Here is a 20582-nt window from a genome sequence, read left to right on the forward strand (position 1 = left end):
AGGCCGCATTACCGCAAGGATGTGCTGAGACTGGAGTCGGTCCAGAGGATGGCCACCAGGATGGTCTCGGGACTCAGGGAGCTCCCGTACGAGGAGCGGTTGGGGAATTTGCAGCTCTACTCACTCGAGGAGCGTCGAGAGAGGGGAGATATGATCGAGACATTCAAATATCTCACGGGCCGCATCAAGGTGGAAGAAGACATCTTCTTCTTCAAGGGACCCGCGGCAACAAGGGGGCATTCGTGGAAAATCAGGGGCGGGAAACTGCACAGTGACACTAGGAAGTTCTTCTTCACTGAAAGGGTGGTTGATCGCTGGAATAGTCTTCCACTTCGGGTTATTGAGGCCACCAGTGTGGCGGATTTTAAGGCCAGATGGGATAGACATGTGGGATCTATCCGCAAAGATAGATAGCGAGGATCACTGGAGTGGGCAGACTTGATGGGCCGTGGCCCTTATCTGCCGTCTATTTCTATGTTTCTATGACTGCAGCTAACATATGCACAAGACACTGGCCAGTCCACCAGTATGGTACAGTAGTTAAAGCTAAAGCCTCAGCATCCTGAGGTTGTGGGTTCAAATCCACGCTACTCCTTGTGACCCTGGGCAAGTCATTTAATCCCCCCATTGCCCCATTAAATAGATTATGAGCCCGCCGGGACAGACAGGGAAAAAAGCTTGAGTACCTGAATAAATTCATGTAAACCATTCTGAGCTCCCCTGAATAAACAAACAAACATCATTCTAACTGCAGCCACACAGCAATGCAAATGCATTCTCTGCCTCCTATCAAATTTTAGGGCATTTGTATCTTCTGCTTAGGCGGAAGTTTGGTATGCCTACCAAAGCATATAAATGTCATTATTCTAAACATGTATGAATGGAACCGTTAATGTCTCTCCTATAGAACTAACCCTATATACCGCTAATTGTGCAATGCTTTTGAATAAATACTTGGCAACGTGGGCAGGTGCTGAACCAGGGATCCGGAGATTGTGGGGAATCTCCTGCAGGCTTCCAGGAGCAGGAGGCCTAGAGCAAGTAAAATCATGAACAAACCTCCTCCCTCCCCCTTTTCCTAAGCTGCAGTAGAGGTCTCTACAACAGCCCGGGGTGCTAAATGCTTTGATGCTCACAGGAATTCTATGTGAGTCGGAACATATAGCGCTCTGGGCTGCAGTAGGAACCTCTACCATGGCTTGGTAAAAGGGGGGGGGGGAGGTCTGTTCATGATTTTACTTGCTCTAGGCCTCCTGATCCTGGAAGCCGTGTCTTCTGATAGCATCCTCCCCCACCCCGCCATGGGCTCCCTTGATTCATTTCCTTTCCATTTCTTCCTGTCCACTTTGTTTGCTCATGATTTCAAGCAGAGATTGCTTCAAATGTCACTTATGTCCATCAAGTTATAATCAAAAGACAGAGGGACAAGAGGAAAGCCCATCAAATCAGAGAGCACGAACTAAGGGAGGCTTGGCTAAACCACAATGGTTACTGAGATCTCACACACACTAATTGGTAGAGATTTCCAGAGTCCCTGCAACAAAAATTAGTTCTTATTTCCCCAACAAACCCTCGACTCCCCTTCCCCATAATTTGGGAATGTTTATACCAGTTTGTAGCCGAAATCCCAGAGGTAAACTGTTCCCAGGACTGATTTTAGCAGATGCCTAACTTAGAGAAAGTGATGTGTGAGAAAGGCCTCGGGGGCGCAGAAAGGTGTTTATCAACTCCTGCACTCACACAGCCAGCTGAATCAGCTTTGCATGTGTTAAACCAGGTTGCTGCAGGCATATTCAGAAATGAAACCTTTTAATAAGTATCTGGAGCTGGTGGTGGGGTTCTGTGAATTCATTACAGAATTAAATAATGCTCCTTCTTCTCTGTGTTTTCAGGGGGCTGCTTCCCGGCCCCTGCCATCAAATTCCCTCAGTCCTACATTTCTCTGTTAGAACCTACCATGAAATGAAAGGAAACACAGCCCAAGCAGGAAAAGAGAACCAGAGAAGAAGGCCAGTAGTAGCGAGGCAAAGACAGGCCTGTCCTAAAAATAATAATAATAATAAAGGACTTTATCGACATGGAATTACTTGGTCAATATAGAATTGGTAAGCATTTACAAAAATTTGATATCCTTCATGAATATCAATCAGGATTTCATTCGGGATTTAGCACAGAAACTGTACTTGCATTGTTGATTGACCATCTTCATGCTGTGGCGTACCAAGGGGGGGGGGGGGTGAGCATCCGCCCCAGGTGCAAGCCCTGAGGGGGTGCTCCCAGCCTTGAAGTCATTGGCGACTGGTTCCCCCCCGACGTCCGGTTCTCCCCCCTGGCGTCCAGATTCCCCCCCTCTGATGTCAGAGGAGGGGCAGGACCGCAGGGAAGGAAACAGTACCGAAGCAGCGCAAAGATCACTGGCATCGCGATCTTGCTGCAGGCTGCTTCTCTACGGTAAATGGTGCAGGGAGGCCAGGGGATGAGCGGTCCTTCGGGGTAGGGGGGGCGGGCGGTCCTTTGGGGTGGGCAGGCAGGCCTTCAGGGGAGAGACAGGCCTTCAAGGGGGGACAAGCCTTCAAGGGGGACAGGCAGGCCTTCAAGGGAGGGACAGGCTTTCAAGGGGGACAGGCAGGCCTTCAAGGGAGGGACAGGCCTTCAAGGGGGACAGGCAGGCAGGCCTTCAAAGGGGGGGGGGGGACAGGCCTTCAAGGGGGGGGGACAGGCCTTCAAGGGGGACAGGCAGGCAGGCCTTCAAGGGAGGACATAGAAACATAGAAGATGACGGTAGAAAAGGGCTACAGCCCATCAAGTCTGCCCACTCTGCTTACCCACCCCCTGTCTATGCCCTCATGACCCAATTTCCTTATCTTGACCCTCGTAGGGATCCCACTTGGGTATTCCAGTTATTCTTAAAGTCTGGCACGCTGTCTGCCTTGATCACCTGCACTGGAAGCTTGTTCCAATGATCAATCACTCTCTCTGTGAAGAAATACTTTCTGGTGTCACCATGAAATTTTCCGCCCCTGAGTTTGACCGGGAGCTCTCTTGTGGCCGAGGGTCCCTTGAGAAAGAAAATATCATCTTCCACTTCGACACGTCCCGTGAGGTACTTAAATGTTTCGATCATGTCTCCCCTCTCCCTATGTTCCTCGGCTGAATCAAATCAAAATTATTTTTTTCCTGAATCAGGCAGCACTAGTTTGCGCTACTGTCTAAGACTTTAGGACCTGGGATTGGGGAGAGATGGCATCCTCGGTACTTTATAATGCAAGTGAAACGAGAATTTGGTTAGACTTTTGAAGGATCTGCAGAAGAAAAATATTGTATAGGCCGGGGACATGAGACAGCAGGAAATGGGAACTTTCTTCCTTCTATTTTTGTGAATGGCAAGGCTGAGGATGTCAGAGAGTTCAGTTAAAATATGTGCTTTATAAGAAAATATAATAATGTGTTTTATAAAGTTTATAAGCATTGCTAGCCTACCCGGTGAGGTGTTCCTAGTGGTGGTGGTGGCAGCATGTCAATGTGTTGAGAGGAAGAGGTGGTCTGGGAAATTCTGCTGAGCAAACTCCGGGCCCATTTCCACCCCCCACTGAGTGGGTCTTTGGGTGTTGTGCCTGGGTAGTTGTTTTGGGATCTCTTCCAGTGGTTTGTCAGTATCTCCTTGTGGTCCAAGGAAGGAAACTTTGTTAACCTTAGCATTGACCTTCAGAATATATTTGTAACAGTGCTGCTTGTGTGGCATTAGGCTATGTAGTGATCGAAAGAAAAAAAACAGACCTTTGCACATTTTTGCACTATAAGGTGGGTGTATGAGGAGATTCACATTTCCTGCACAGCTAAGTCCGTGTGAAGATACCTTGTGCTGTATTTGACATCTAGCAAGGTCTCTGGAAAGAAAGATCCAAGCTTAAAAATGAAGTGGCCAGAAGTTATGGTAAAAGCAGATAGCGTAGCTGGTTTTAAGAAAAATTTGGACAAATTCCTGGAGGAAAAGTCCATAGTCTGTTACAAAGACATGGGGGAAGTGTCTGCTTGCCATGGATCGGTAGCATGGAATGTTGCTACTCTTTGGGTTTTGACCAGGTACTAGTGACCTGGATTGGCTACCATGAGAATGGGCTACTGAGCATGATGAACCATTGGTCTGACCCAGTTAGGCTATTCTTATGTTACGTTCTCATCTGTAGGGGCCTTTGTTTTCACTTCTTATTTTAATGTATTTTTTTTTTTTTCTGGGAACTTATCAGTGTTTTTTATAATGGGAACAAAAATGGAAGACAATTAATGTGTGTGGAATGGGGGGAGGGGTAACTAATTTCTTCAGCTAAATAATTCAGTCAACCTCAACCATACATAGGAGAACTCACGCACCATTCACACACCCTCCAACAAAAAACATCAGAAGAAAAAAAACTGTTTGACAACCTCCTAGCCATTCGAGCTGCAACACTCGACCCCCAACTCTACAACCTATTGACCTCGACCATAGACTACAAAATCTTCAAAAAAGAAATAAAAACCCTTCTATTCAAAAAACACATAAAACCAAATTAACACAATCAGAACTGCCCCAAGCATCACCTGCAACTACTCCATATGTACTTCTGATGTCATGACAATTCAGACATAATTTATGTTATGTTATGTTTGGAATAATGGTTACATATATGAGGTTCAATAAAAGAAAATTTTCACTGCCTGTTTCGAGTCTGAGCATTTATTCCGTTTCATGGTTATTACAACAAATATTTTTTTACATGGGGGGTGTCAAAAAATGATGGGCCCCGGGTGCCACATACCCTAGAGGTATGCCACTGTCTTCATGGTTTGTTCAGTGTAGGTACTTGTGCGTTGATTCTTCAGTTAGATCTGAGCAGTGCCTTTGATCTGGTAGATCACGAGATCTTGTTGGGCTGCCTGGACTTGATTGGAATCATGGGAAATGTTTGGAAATGGTTTCTGGGCTTTTTGAAAAACAGATCTTATCAAGTATAGTGCGGACAGATATTCATTTTCATGGAGTAACCCATGTGGAGTTCCACAGGGCTCTCCTCTATCGCCAACACTGTTTAACATTTATCTTGCTGCATTGGGTAATCTATTGCATAGTTTGAAAGTTAAATTTTATATCTATGCAGATGATACCACTATACTTATTTCAATGACATCATTTACAGTAGATATAAAAAAACAGATCTCATTCATTTTGGCTCAAATAGAACAATGGATATTAAGTTTAAAACTTAAACTTAATCCTGAAAATAACAGGTTTTTTCTTGCTAGTCCTACCGACAAAATTAATGACAGAGTACATCATTTTAATGGCCAGAAATTTTCAATAGCTACCTCCCTTAAAATTTTGGGTGTTACGTTAGAGGTTCATAGCCAAATGCAAAGAAGACAAATGCATGCAGTCAAATATGCGCAGACATTTGAGTGCAAGACAATAACCGTGCAGGATACATGCGCGCAGGTCTATATTGCCCAAGTCAATAGCGCAATTGTCCTGTGTTAAAATGTCTGTGCGGATTTGTCTTGTGCAGATTTGACTTGCCACCTACGTTAGATCGCTATCTAACTTTAGAGGACTACACGGATTTAATGATCAAAAAATGTTTTCCTGTTCTTTGGAAACTTTGAACTATTAAAAAAATATTTTAACCTAACATCTGCCCTTGACTACTGTAATATAATTTACTTGGGATCTCACAAAAAATCTCTAATAGATTAAGAAAAATACAAAACACAGTGGTTCGCTTGATTTTCGGTTTGAAAAAAATGTGATCATATTAGCCCTTACTATCAAACAGCTTGACTGGTTGCTGTTTGAGACAGAATGGAAACATTCAGAACACCTCAACAGCAAATGATAATAACCATATTGAAAGCTCCCTCCCCCCTCCCGCCCACCCCTTCCCCAGGAGTGACGCACACCCATAAACCAGGCGAGCCTGTTTCACCTGTCCTGCTTCCTGCCAACTCAGCATGTGCTGCTGACGGCCTCTTGCAGGTGACTCAGCTTTCACTTGTTTGTGAAAGTGGTGGAAGAGACGTCAACTACTTTTTGAAAGGCGGGTGGTGAGAACTAAGATCAGCTTCTCATACACTGTGCAACTGGCAGCTCCTGCAAAACAGCTTCTCTGTTTTGAAGGGGGGGGGGAGAGAGAGAGATTCCCCTCAACTTCCTCTTTTACTTATGACTTCCTTCTGTATGTTACGATTTGCTCCATACCTAGGATTCAAAGATGCCCACTAGAGTGGGAGTGGGGATGGAGGCACTCTCCAGGATCTACTCTCCCAGCCTCTAATAGGATAATGCAAGCTGTCCCTAACCATATGGATCTGACAGACACACTTTGCCTCCTTTTGCAATGAAGGTCTTAGTTATACTCTTTTCTACTTGTGGGTTCCTGAACACGTTTAGGAGGAAATTTCAGCTGGTAAAATTGTGTAACTGCCAGTGGCATAGTAAGAGGGGGGAGGGGAGCCAACGTCAGCATAAGCAGGAAGTGAAAAATGCTGCTCATGCCAGCGAACATTTCAAGAGGTACATGGTGGAGCGGAGAGGCGTCCAAATGGCAGGGAAGAGTTGAGGTGGTGCATGGAATGGCAATGCTGGGCACCACTGCCCCGGGCACCAAACTCTCTCACTATGCCATTGGTAGCTGCCATCCTTGATGCACTTTCTGGAGGCAAGGCAGGCATTACTTATTAAAGAACTACTTTCCTTGGCAAAAAATGAAAGTACTATCCTCAACGAAAGCCATGTAGCCTCCTGCTTGTCCATGGAGAACTACTTTTACACTACTACCGTATTTTCACGCATATAACGTGCGCGTTATACACGATTTTACAAACCGTGCATAACGTTGCTCGTTATATGCGTGAGCGCGTTGTACAAATTTTTTTTTACATAGTTCCCCCCCCCCGACGTCAGATTCCCCCCCCCCCCCCCGCAGGACCGCTCGCACCCCCACCCCGAAGGACCGCTCGCACACACTCCCACCCATCCTGAAAACCCGACTGGATTACGGCCCTCGAGGAGGGACTTTGACACCCCTGGTCTAATTACTTCCATTGTGTATGTTTACTTGTAGACCGTTCTGAGCTACTGGGAGGATGGGATATAAATCTAAATAAATAAATAAATAGTTTTGAACTTTAAGCGGACTTTTACCCACTTGCATTGCACAAGGCTTTTTCTCATAGTGAAATATTATATGAGGAGGTTTTTTATGCCAATGACTTAAATGTACGCCGGTTAGCCTCCACTTATTTACAACCTGAGATATCGGTTTGGTGGAGGTGGGATCTGAGGCTTTTTCCTACCTCAAGATAATTTTCAGAGAAGAAGCGTTTTTGAAGTGCTGCTTGTGGTTTGTCGGTTTTTGGTTGTTGAATCTGGTGCCTATGGTGACAATAAATATTTTCCTTACGGCTCCATTGGTTTTTCATAATAGAGGTTACTGTGCTATAAAACTAGGTTGAGAGTGTAGTTTGATATTATTTGAGATATCAACATAACCCCTCCCCTGTGGCATACCCAGACCCAGTATTTTGGATGGGCACACAGTTAACTTCGATGGGCCCTTCAACACACCCATCCAATATCTCTCCCACTTTCTTCTACAGCATTCCAGCATCTGCCCTTCTATCTCTCAACCCTGTCCCTCCCCAATATACTTTTCACACATCCCTGGTACCTGCAGGGATTAATTTTTGCTGTCGGCACCAGCCCCTGAAGGTTTCCTCTGCCAAGTTCCGCCAGACATGAAACAGGAAGTGATGCCAGTGATGCGGAATGCAGCAAAAGGAAGCCTTTGGGAGCTGGTGCCGGCAGCAAAAACAAACCCCTGCATGTGCCAAAGACGCATGAAAGATATACCGGGGTGCAGGGGTTGAGAGGAGGACAGATGCCAGGACGCTGTAGAGGAAAGGAAAGAAAGAAGGGAAAGAGAAGTGTGGTGGACCGCTGTCCATCCAGGTCCATCTCTATAATCTCAAATGGCAATCAGAAGGATTTTGATATTTAACAAAAATCTGACTAGGCAAAGCTATCCCCAATCTCCTATTTCCCTAAGGAGGCTCGGTAGAGAACTGACCTTCTGAAGTGATTCACTAGCACGCCCACCACTTCTCCTAATGTGTTCTCACTACAGCAGAGGCAGACGATAAGGTCCTTGTTATCCCTGGTGTGGAATACTACCAGCTGGTCCTTTCCATTGGAAACGCTCAGTCCAGATACCTGGGGAAAGAGAGAACACCACAGTGCAATGATGTCCACCTTAGATCAAGGCACTCTCCTGCCAAATAATTTTGAAGGTTACTTCTTTCCTACTTCTCATTAACAGGTTTTGCAAGTATAAGGGCTGTGCCTTCACATACAGCTTCCTTTCCTCCAACATCTGTAAAATGATCCATGACAATTTGTCAGTGAGGGCCTAGATAGTGATAAACTGGGGAAGGAATACAAGACAGTGCTATGACGCATAACTGGGCCTGGCAGAGAAGGGCAAAACCTTCTGCCTTGGACAGATCAACTGTTTCTTAAAGCATTTCAGGCTACCCAAGGGTAATGGTGCAATGCCAATCCTCCTCATTTCTTTTTTGGACGTTTTCAGCCAGCAGAGGCACTAGAAAAATACTGGCAGACCACTTCAGACGTGGCTGCAGATCCCACTCCTTAAGCATGAAATAATTTACATCAGGGCCCTGTTTAGAAGACATGGTACAAGACAAAATCAGATTATTAGAGTTATATGCAGAACAGACTTTTCCCTCTCATTATTATTGATTTACTCTTAGTTAACAAATTAATGCACAAATTAATTCAAAATTCATTCTGTGACCACTGACACTGTACTGACCCTTGGAGACAGATGGAAGAAGTGTTTATTCAAAAGTACCAGCAAAGGGTTTAAAGCCATTCTGAGGAAATTACTCTCCACTTGTAGGACAACACCTGATTTTTTAATTTGATATTTTTATATTGCTTGTGTGTTGCTCTATATTTAAAGCTTCTCCTGGATCTTTCCTCAAAGGTTGCTTTTTTTTCCATCTGACACTGGAATCCAGGGCTGTGTCCCAACTGCTCACAATGGGAATGGGGAACAGATTGGGCCTTGTATACCGCCTTTTTGTAGTATTACAACTACACTCAAAGCAGTTTATATACAGGCAGTAGTGTAGTAAGGTGGGGAGTTCCGTCTTGGTGGGGGCGCTCGTATCCATCCTTCTCTTTGCCCCCCGCTCCTTCCCCACCCCCACCCATTACCATGCTACACTTCTTCAAGGGAGTAAACAGGTGGATAGATAAGGGTGATCTGGTCGACATTGTATATCTGGATTTTCAGAAGGCGTTCAACAAGGTTCTGCATGAACGACTACTTCAAAAAATTGCGAGCCATGGAATCGAGGGTGAAATACTCCCGTGGATTAAAAACTGGCTGGTGGATAGGAAACAGAGTAGGGGTAAATGGACAATACTTGGACTGTAAAAGCGTTACCAGTGGAGTGCCGCAGGGTTCAATGCTCTTCAACATATTTATAAATGATCTGGAAATTGGTACGACGAGTGAGGTGATTAAATTTGCGGACGATCCGAAGTTATTCAGAGTAATTAAGATGAGGGAGCACTTCAAAGATCTGCAACGTGACATAAACACGCTCGAAAAATGGGCCGCGACATGGCAAATGAGGTTCAATGTGGATAAGTGTAAGGTGATGCATGTTGGTAACAAAATCTTATACACGAATACAGGATGTCCGGGGCGGTACTTGGAGAGACCCCCCAGGAAAGAGACTTGGGAATACTGGTCGACAAGTCGATGAAGCCATCTGCGCAATGTGCGGCAGCGGTGAAAAGGGCAAACAGAATGCTAGGATTGATTAAAAAGGGGATCACGAACAGATCGGAGAAGGTTATCATGCCGCTGTACCAGGCCATGGTACGCCCTCACTGGAATACTGCATCTAGCACTGGTACATGAAGATGGACATGGTACTGCTCGAAAGGGTCCAGAGAAGAACGAGTAAAATGGTTAAGGGACTGGAGGAGTTGCCATACAGCGAGAGATTAGAGAAACTGGGCCTCTTCTCCTTTGAAAAGAGGAGACTGAGAGGGGACATGGTAGAAACATTCAAGATACTGAAGGGAATAGACTTAGTAGATAAAGGCAGGTTGTTCATCCTCTCCGAGGCAGGGAGAACGAGAGGGCACTCCCTAAAGTTAAAAGGGGACAGATTCCGTACAAATGTAAGGAATTCTTCTTCACCCAAAGAGTGGTGGAAAACTGGAACGCTCTTCCGAAGGCTGTTATAGGGGAAAACACCCTCCAGGGATTCAAGACAAAGTTAGACAAGTTCCTGCTGAACCGGAGTGTACACAGATAGGGCTGGTCTCAGTTAGGGCACTGGTCTCTGACCTAGGGGCCGCCACGGGAGCAGACTGCTGGGCACGATGGACTACTGGTCTGACCCTGCAGTGGCAATTCTTATGTTCTTATTCCTGATGATGTGGACAGCATGAGGAAGGACCTAACAAAGCTTGAGGAATGGTCTAGAATTAGGCTGTTAATTTAATGCTAAAAAAATGCAGGATAATGTATTTGGATTGCAAAAACTCAAGCGGATGGTTCAGTTTAAGGGGTGAAGAACTTTTCTGCAAGAAAGAGCAGGACTTGAAGGCAATGGTGAACATCAAAAGGATGTTTGGGTGCACAGTGAGATGAATGGCCAGTAGGAAAAAAGGAGATGGCCTCTGTATAAGACTCTAATGAGACTTCATTTAGAATATTGTGTACAATTCTGGAGAACTGCACCTTTTAAAAAGATATAAATAGAATGGAGGTTGGTCAAGAGGAATGGCTATTAAAATGGTTGGTGGTCTTCATCATAAGGCATATAGAGACAGACTTAAAGATCTCCATATTTATACTTTGGGAAGAAAAGCAAGGGGATATAAGAGATATTTAAATACCTATACAACAAAAATGCACAGGAGGCGAGTCTCTTTCAATTGAAAGGAAACTCTGGAATGAGGGGAATGAGAACAGACTCAGAAGTTAACCTCAGAAAATACTTTTTATGGAAAGGGTGGCTAATGCGTGGAATGGCCTCTCAGTGGAGGAGGTGAAGATGAAAACTGTATCCGAATTCAAGAAAGCTTGGGAGAATACATAGGATCTCTAAGGGAATGAAAGGGAGAGTAGATGACATGGATGGGCAGACTGATAGGGCATATGGTCTTTATCTGCCTTCATTTTTCTGTGTTTCTATGTAATTCCCAGCATCCTGCTAACTGCCTGGATATTGTGTTGGAACTCAGATAGGTGCCAGCACTATGTAACCAGCTATATCGAAAGCTAATCATAAACTACATTAAATTAGTCCAATAACTGATTTGTGTCAGTTAGAGAAATGGGCAGAGAAATGGCAGATGAAGTTTAATGTGGAAAAGTGCAAAGTAATGCATTTAGGAAGAAAGAACAAGGAACACGAGTATAGAATGTCAGGTGCAACTCTGGGTAAGAGCGTACAAGAAAAGGACCTGGGGGTACTGATAGATAGGACCCTGAAACCGTCGGCACAATGTGCGGCGGCGGAAAAGAAAGCAAATAGAATGTTAGGCATGATAAAGAAGGGAATCAAGAGTAGATCGGGAGAAAGTTATAATGCCGCTTTATAGAGCAATGGTCAGACCACACTTGGAATACTGTGTCCAACATTGATCTCCCAAACTAAAGAAGGATATAAAACTGCTGGAGAGGGTGCAGAGATGAGCAACGAAGCTAATAAAAGGTATGGAGAACTTGGAATATGAGGAACGACTTAGGAGACTGGGATTGTTCTCCCTTGGGAAGAGGAGACTGCGAGGGGATAGGATCGAAACTTTCAAAATACTGAAAGGAATCGACAAAATAGAGCAGGAAAAAAAGTAATTTACTGTTCCTCTCGTCGTAAGAGTAGTGACTTTATTTCACACTTGGTCTCCTTACTTGGACAGTTTGCCGCCACGGAGTCGTAGTCGAATTGTGAACGGATTGCAACTGTATTCTGCTCCACCTGTCTGACCCTGGGATTCTTCTTCTGTTGGGGTGAGGGGGGAAGAGGGTTTGGGGGAGGGGGGGAGGGGGGTACGGGCCTGTTGGGGGTGTGTTTGGGTCTCTTGCTCCCTGAGAGGACATCAGAGTCCCAGTCCTCTTTGAGGGGTGAGGTGCCCTCCTTTGACTGTTATTAGGAATGTTACAATCCTTATCTTTGTTCTGTGGTTGTGAGGTTGTTATTCGCTTTACCAATAAAAAAAAAGTTTCATAAAAAAAGTAATTACAATATCCAATGTGACACGACAAGGAGGACATGGACATGAAGTGATGGGGACAAGTCCAGGACAAATATCAGGAAATTCTGCTTCACGCAGCGAGTGGTGGACACCTGGAATGCTCTCCCAGAGGAAGTTATTGCGGAATCCACCTTTCTAGGATTTAAAAGCAAACTAGATGCACATCTCCTTACAAAAGGCATAGAGGGTGACTAAAATTACGCCAGGTGTACACCTGGCTGGGCCTCCGCGTGTGCAGATCGCCGGACTTGATGGACCAAAGGTCTGATCAGGAGATGGCAAATTCTTATGTTCTTATGTTCTAAAAAAGGTATTATATATTTTTTTTCCTTTATGTTTTTTGTTTTATTTCTACATATTACCTTGAAGAGTGGACTAACAGAGCCACCACACCTTTTCATTACATTTTCCATATAAATCATATGACAGTAATGTAAGAAAAAAATACTCCAGAAAATATTAAAGAAAATTCATCTATAAATAAGATGAACAGATATCACAGACATCACTAACTCACATTAAAAGGACATCCCTGCCCCCCATTTTTATGGATTGTATATTCCCTAGGGCTGCCAGTTTGCAATTTTACTTCCACCCATCTCTGAAAGACAAGACTGTCTTTCCCTCAGTACCGACATGCTCCCCCCAAACCCTGATCATCACTACTTTCAGGATCTATATGACTAATCAATGTTCATACAGGAGAATTTAAAAAAAAACAGCAAATAAGGAAGCGCATGGCCTCCTGAGCTAAACACATTAAGGTTTGGGATGGCTTTATATTAGCACCTATAATAGCAAATGGATCAAGAAAGCTGGGATGATGCAGCATGCCAGCAGCAGCTGAGAAGTCAGGGTAGGACCAGACATCAGCTGATCCAGGTCTCTAATGAGATTGCCATGGAAACTCCATCTCCAGGGAGGTTGCCAAGGTAACAGGGATGCTTTCCAGACAGGGATGCTGAGCACCGCTGGGAAGGCAGATGGATTTTTTTTGTTGTTGTTGCTGTTGGAGAGGATAGAGGAGGGTGCGTATCTGACACCCTCCCCAACTCCAATGCATGTACTAGAAGGATAATTTATCTTTCCACAGCAACAAAGAGATTCTTTCCCTGAGGAAGGTGAGATATAGTGCTAAAATTGGAAAAGGCTGCCATAGTTACCAGCCATTCAATCATGCAAAATACCCATATCGGGGTCAGATAATTGTGGTTTCAACTGACAAAGGCACATGTGGGACCAACATGCTTGTTACAAGCCACTGCTCTCCTTGGTGATACATATGATGCTGGTGTGTGCTGGGAAAGGGGAACGACTACACCAGGTAGAATCATGTGTCCCCTATCTACTAACAGCTGCTATCCACATTACTGTGAATGCCTCAGACCCCAGTATAGCACCTGACGTGGGTGGATCACAACTGCAACATGTATATGAGAACTGCCAACCTCTTAAAAAATAGACTGAAAATAATTTTATAGGGAGTAAGAATTAATTTTCAAATACAGGTGGAAACCCTGTGGCTGAACAATTTTTCAAAAGTACATTTTCATGTATATTGTATGTGAGAGAGAGAGAGAGAGAGACTTGTAAGGGGTGGGGGGCTGGGATCTCTGAAATGAACAATAAACATTGCCAGAGCTGTTTGGGGGTCCTCAGTACTCAACAGCAGGGGGTGGAGCTACAGGAAGAAGGTGCATTAGTACAGCAGTAAATGTAAGAGGGGTTTCAAGATAAACAGAGGGGCACTACAGGACAGGAGCAAGGCAAGTTACATATGTGGAGATCTCAGTACTGAATAACAAGGGGGTACTGATAGGATAGGAATGGGGTGGGCTGGTACAACAGTTTTGTGTGGAAGGGGGGGTCTCAGTACTGGAAAAATAGGGGCTGCTATGGGTAGGACTGAGGTGCAAGGAGAGTGCTGGGTATTGAAGGGGGGGGGGGGAGTTGCAGTGCAGGAGCACGTTGCATTAACAGAAATGTTTGGGAAAGCATGATGTGTCTACACCCAACTGTCTTCATGGATATTTAGTCCCTCTTTCTTCATGGAAAACCTGATTTCCAAAAATAATTTTTAACAAAACAAGGAGAGACCAGTTTTTTAGAATGGAAGGCACTTACATTATAGAGAGGAAACAGAGTTCATGACCTTGTACTGGCGGCTGGGATCCATCTTATACAGGTAGACGATCTGTGATGAGTATGGCGCGGTCTTCTACCTTATTAAACCGGTTTATCTTGCGGACACAAAATAAAAGATGCAGAACCATCAACAAATCTCTCCTAAAGGCATCCCTAAATCAGAGGTGTATTGGTCACCTTTCATCCAGGCCCAAATAGTCACTTACCACCAGAGGGGCTCAAGTCAGACTCCATTTCCAGCTCAGGACTATGGCCTAATGCTCCATTTTCAGCCATGGAGAGGAGAAGGAAGCCAGAATGCTCCTGATGTTAACTCCTATCTAAACTACTAGTGGCAAAGAAGGGCCCCTATGAATTCATTTGTCTTATGTGTGGCCCAAGATACAGGGATGGGGTGGGGATATATGTTATCTTAGTTCATATGTGAAGGTTTAACTTTAGGACTGAGCTGTTGGTTGGGAAGATTTGATAATGGACACAGCTATTCAGACAGAGAAGGCTGCCAGCATGATCTCTGGTGTCAGACATATAGGATGAGATAGGGAGGGAAGAGTATGGCACAGAGGTTTAAAGCTATACTGCCCCTTGTGACCCTGGGCAAGTCACTTAATCCCCCAAGTACATTAGACAGATTGTGAGCCCACTGGGACAGATGGGGAAAAACTTGAGTACCTGAATAAATTCATGTAAACCATTCTGAGTTCCCTTGGAAGAACAGTACAGAAAACTGAATGAATGAATGAATGAATAAATAAATAAATAAATAAATAAAATATTGCCAGTCAAGTATAGAAGCTCTCAAGTGAGGTTTAGCCAGGTGTATGGAATGGGGTGGATTAATATATACAGTATACTTATGTTTATGTTATTTGATAGTTATGTATGTATCTTTGTGAACCGCTTAGGTGTAAGAGGGTTAAAATAATTTTTAAATAAATAAATATGCGAGAACTGCTATAGCTGCCAACAGGAGGTAAATAAAGTACATTTCCTGTGAGAACAGAAAAATGAACTCAGTGCACCAAAGTGAATAAGAGTGTAGGAATCCCACATACAGCAGAGTTAACAATCTAGGGGTGGGGGGCCGGGGAAGGGACTTAGTACCAGGCCAGTCCTGAAATCAGGTATATTATCAGTGAGGAATTAGGGTTTCTCATCCCCCCCTATTCCAAATAATACCCCTCTCCTCCCCAAATGCTCTTACAGCCTTATATAGGATGCAGGGAGCAATTTTAAATCATGAATTCAAAATAAAACAGTGGAGGACTGAGCAGACTTTATTAACAGCTCCTGACAGGATGTCAGTCAACAGGGCCCAGCGTGTGAAAACAAAGTTTATAACCAGGCGGAAGTGTGTGCAGAAGCATCCATCAGGAAGAAATGAACCATAAATGAGGTGCTTTTAAAACCCAGGAGCAGAAAAGCCTGAGCTCAGCTCCCCAGGGGAGTTCCTGATTGTGCATCTCAGGTCAGGCAAAAGAGGTGAAAAGAAAAAATAAAGCACCCAAGCACACAGACGAATTGGACAAAAACAGTCCCCTCCTCCTTCCATTTACTTAAGTTGTATTCAGTGACCCTCAACCCACTACATTACATTTACATTTTCACAAGTATTTTATTTGAAAGCTCTGTGCTGAACAGAACACATAAGAACATAAGAATGGCCACTGCTAGCCTGGAGACTGTCCCCAGCAGGAGGAAAGAAGGAGTGAAGATTAAGATAGGTGTCTCTCCCCATCATTCCTGTATGACCAAAGCCTGCTGGGTCCCAAACTCTCACAGCCAAGAGTTTGGAGCATGGGTGCTTAATGTTATAAACTGACCAGTGGCGTAGTAAGGGGTGGGGGCAAATTACTTCAGGCGTTGTCTTGGTGGGGGTGCCAACACCTCTGCCCCCTTCCACTTGTGCCCTCCCTTCCACCACACCCCTCTTGTACCACTCTGGCCTGCTGCTCGCGACAGCCTGGCTCCCTCTGAAATCACTTCCCGGGTCATGGGGCCAGGAAGTGACACCAGAGGGGAAAGCCAATGCTGGCGCAAACTGCTTGCACTGGCAAAGATTTAAAGAGGTACAGGGATGGGAAGGGAGGGTGCATGTATGACATGTGGAGCGCGGAAAGAACAGGGGGGCAGAAAAGGGGGGTATGGGGGGCACCACCACCCCAGGTGCCTCCTACCCTTGCTACGCCACTGAATCTGACAAGAAGATTACCTCCACTGTTAGCCAGTCCCCCACGCCCCCCCTCCCCATGTACCTTACGTGACAGGAGAGGAGAAGAGCATATTCATAAACTTGTCCTTCCTCTTCAGCTCATTAGTCACGGAGATAAAAGTGTTCACGGCTTGTGGGTTATCCCGCTTCTGAAAACAGAGATGGGATCACACACTTTCATTACCAAAGAGAACACACCAGGCCCCTTTCCCCTCTGTCTCCTAACAGAAGGGGTCAATGCTAAAAGCTTGTGCACATTGATCTAGCGTTAGCGTGATGTCTGCAGGCAACTTTATTGTGTAACAAGTTAGAGAAGTGTTACACACAGAAGATTAACTACTGCATAATCTACACATAGGATTGGCCAGCACACAGCATATTAAAATTAATTTTAAAATTAAATGTTAAAATTAATGGACTATTAGCTATTTGACCCCAATGCAGAGAAGGGTGTGGAAGACTTTAAATGCTGAACGCAAAAGGCAGGAGTTTTAACGCCATGTCAGAGGCAGCTTAGAAGGGTTAGTTCAATCTTCTAGAGCAGTGATTCCCAACCCTGTCCTGGATGGAACACCAGGCCAATCGGGTTTTCAGGCTAGCCCTAATGAATATGCATGAGAGAGATTTGCATATGATGGAAGTGATAGGCATGCAAATTTGCTTCATGCATATTCATTAGGGGCTAGCCTGAAAACCCAATTGGCCTGGTGTCCTCCAGGACAGGGTTGGGAACCACTGTTCTAGAGCACCAGTTGTGAGGATTTAACCCTGGTTTCTTTTTCTTGCTATGTATGTAAGAGTCCTAGCCACAACTTTTAAGACAGAAGAGGAGGTGCATACAGGTTCAAACAGAAACATAATATCTGCGCATGTGCTGGAAACTTCTGCGCATAAACATCGACACTATTAAAAATGTTATGCACATGAAATTTTGTGATGCCGATATTTATCCACAGAACTACATGAACCAAGAAAGGAAATTGCAGAAATTATGTACAGTGGTGCCTCACACAACGAACTTAATTGGTTCCAGGAGCAAGTTTGTTATGCGAAAAGTTCGTTATGTGAAACGCGTTTTCCCATAACAATACATGTTAAAAAAAATAATTCGTTCTGCAGCATAAAATATGCTAAGATGACATAAAAAAGATAAATTTGTCAAAATGGGTGAAAATGGTGGTCTTGCTGAGGCCAAACTCTTTGACGAGGTCACACTGTTTACCCCACATTCACTCCTTCTAATTATTTCCCGTTTCATTTCAACAGAAATCACCTTCCTGCTTTTTTTAGAAGCCATGATATATAAAAAATATTGAGTTTATCTTAAAAGGACGACTGTATACAGTGAGAGAGGGCAGTTAAGCGCAGTGACTAACGACTGCCTGCAGTGCCTGCGCGGAAGGATGCAATACATCGGCAGCTCGGGCGACTTCGTTGTGTGAAACGAATTTCGTTGTATGAATCAAGACATGAAGTTCGTTGTGTGCAGCGTTCGCTGTGCGAGGCGTTCGTTGTGTGAGGCACCACTGTACTTGATGCAGGCACTTTATTAAGACAATCGACGCGTTGTTAACCGAAATATATCCGCCTATGTTCTAAAGAAACCGGAACCAACACAGTCCGTGTTTCGATTAGAACATCTTCCTCAAGGGTCCAAAGTTTGCTTTTAGGATGAACGTGGTGGAGCACAACGTTGTACTAAAAAGACTGGTGCCCGTGAGAGGTGATCACGTGTGGGTAATCACCGTAGTGAGGATCGCCTTCAAAACAATGCTCCAGGATCCACACTACGGTGATTACCCACATGCAATTACCTCTCACGGGCATCATTCTTTTTAGTATGACATTGTGCTCCACCACATTCATCCTAAAGGCAAATTTTGGACCCCTAAGGAAGATGTTCTAATCAAAACACGGACTGTGTTGGGTCCCGGTTTCTTTAGAACAAAAGTGGAGGACATTTTTTTTTCAGTCAGAGAATAGTTAAGCTCTGGAACGCATTGCCAGAGGTTGTGATAAGAGTGGATAGTATAGCTGGTTTTAAGAAAGGTTTGGACAATTTCCTGGAGTAAAAGTCCGTAGTCTGTTATTGAGAGGGACATGGGGGAGGCCACTGCTTGTGCTCGATTGGTAGCATGGAATACTGCTACTCCTTGAGTTTTGGCCAGGTACTAGGGAGCTGGATTGGCCACCGTGAGAATGGGCTACTGGGCTTGATGGACCATTGGTCTGACCCAGTATGGCTGTACCAAGTATAGTACAATCAAGCCATTGTGATATCACTGATGAGGTTGGCTCTGAGGCACTGTGGAATGAGGCATTAAATATCACAATCTCAGCTCTGGAAATGTTGCTCTCATTGGGGTTCCAGAATCTTGCTATTCTTTGAGGATGCTGGAATGTTGCTACTCCTTGGGTTTTGGCCAGTACTAGGGACCTGGATTGGCCACCATGAGAATGGGCTACTGGGCTGAGGAATCATTGGTCTGACCCAGTAAGGCTATTCTTATATTCCACCATGTTCATCCTAAAGGCAAACATTGGATCCCTGAGGAAGATGTTCTAATTGAAACGCGGACCATGTTGGGACCTAGTTCTTTAGAACAAAGGAGGATATATTTCTTTAAACAATGTATTGATTGTCTTAATCAGGGATCTCAAAGTTCCTCCTTGAGGGCCGCCAATCCAGTCGGGTTTTCAGGATTTCCCTATGAATATGCATTGAAAGTGGTGCATGCACATAGATCTCATGCATATTCATTGGGGAAATCCTGAAAACCCGACTGGATTGTGGCCCTCAAGGAGGGGACTTTGAGACCCCTGGTCAAGTACATCGTTTCTGCAGTTTCCTTTTTTTGGTTCCTGTTGGTTGACTTTCACTGCAGACTTTTTGGATTTTTTTTCTCTTCTTGTTGACGTTCCACAGAACAACATTCCAGCACACACGTAAATGTGGGACAGCATTTTCCTTCTGCTCAGACATACACACATTACAAGCTACTCACAGCGCAGAACCATGTGCACTCACCCTTATTAGTGCACAAGTTTTGCAGGATTCAGATTAGCTTACTCCATTGGCGAGCAAATCTTTGGCATCACATTTGCACTGGAAGCCATTCCTGAGGGGCTGATTCTATAAACAGTGCCTGATTAAATGACCAGCCACGTGCCATTCACACTTAGGCACCATTTACAGAATCGTGGCTAACGGCACCTATGTAAAAACTTAGGCACCTGAAATGTAAGCCTAAGTTTAAGGTGCCTAGGTTTTGGGAGAATCATGCTTAGTGGCATCTAAGTCATACTCTGCCCATAGAAATGCCCACTTAGGCATTAGGTACCGCTAAATGCCATGCGATAGGTGCTTATTTGTTATAGAATCAGATAGGTGCCCATCACCCAATTAATTTTTTTTTTTTAGCAATTACTGATCCTATTAAACTAACTTTAGGCGCCCTTTATAGAATCAGCCCCTCAGTCATCAGTGCACAGTAGTGGCTGCCTGATTCAGGGAAAAATTTTTCGATTCAATTCAATTTGGCTTACTGAATTGATTTTTTGATTTGATTCACTTTTCCTGCCCAATTGGGCATTTTTTTTTTTTTTTTTTTTCAAACGGCCTGGCAGGTTTATTTTTCTATCCTTTTCACCCACCCCCCTTTGCCCTCTCCAACCCCACGATGATGCTGTGGTGTAAACAAAACAAAACGAGGACTTTTCCTCTCTCTGTTAGGTTCTAGCTCAAGCTCACTGTCTCTCTAACATCAGCTCTGGCAGGATACACAACTCATATCTGACATATTGTAATCACAAGACAGAAAATAAAACTATTTTTCTATCTTTTGTTGTCTGGTCATTTTATTATTCAAATCATGTTGGTCCCAG

The 20582-nt window shown here is 44.4% G+C and overlaps 1 protein-coding gene across 1 annotated transcript in view; it reads right to left on the bottom strand.

Annotated features, from left to right (window-relative positions):
- MYO1D (myosin ID) overlaps nucleotides 1–20582 on the bottom strand; it is a 227078-nt gene that overhangs the window by 40216 nt on the left and 166280 nt on the right. Inside the window, 5 exon segments of the mRNA XM_033918408.1 lie at nucleotides 8103–8245; nucleotides 14465–14476; nucleotides 14478–14528; nucleotides 14530–14591; nucleotides 16753–16846. Coding sequence (XP_033774299.1) covers nucleotides 8103–8245; nucleotides 14465–14476; nucleotides 14478–14528; nucleotides 14530–14591; nucleotides 16753–16846 — 362 coding nt within the window.

The sequence above is a fragment of the Geotrypetes seraphini genome, chromosome 13 (assembly GCF_902459505.1).
Source record: "Geotrypetes seraphini chromosome 13, aGeoSer1.1, whole genome shotgun sequence".
Classification (NCBI taxonomy): Eukaryota; Metazoa; Chordata; class Amphibia; order Gymnophiona; family Dermophiidae; genus Geotrypetes; species Geotrypetes seraphini.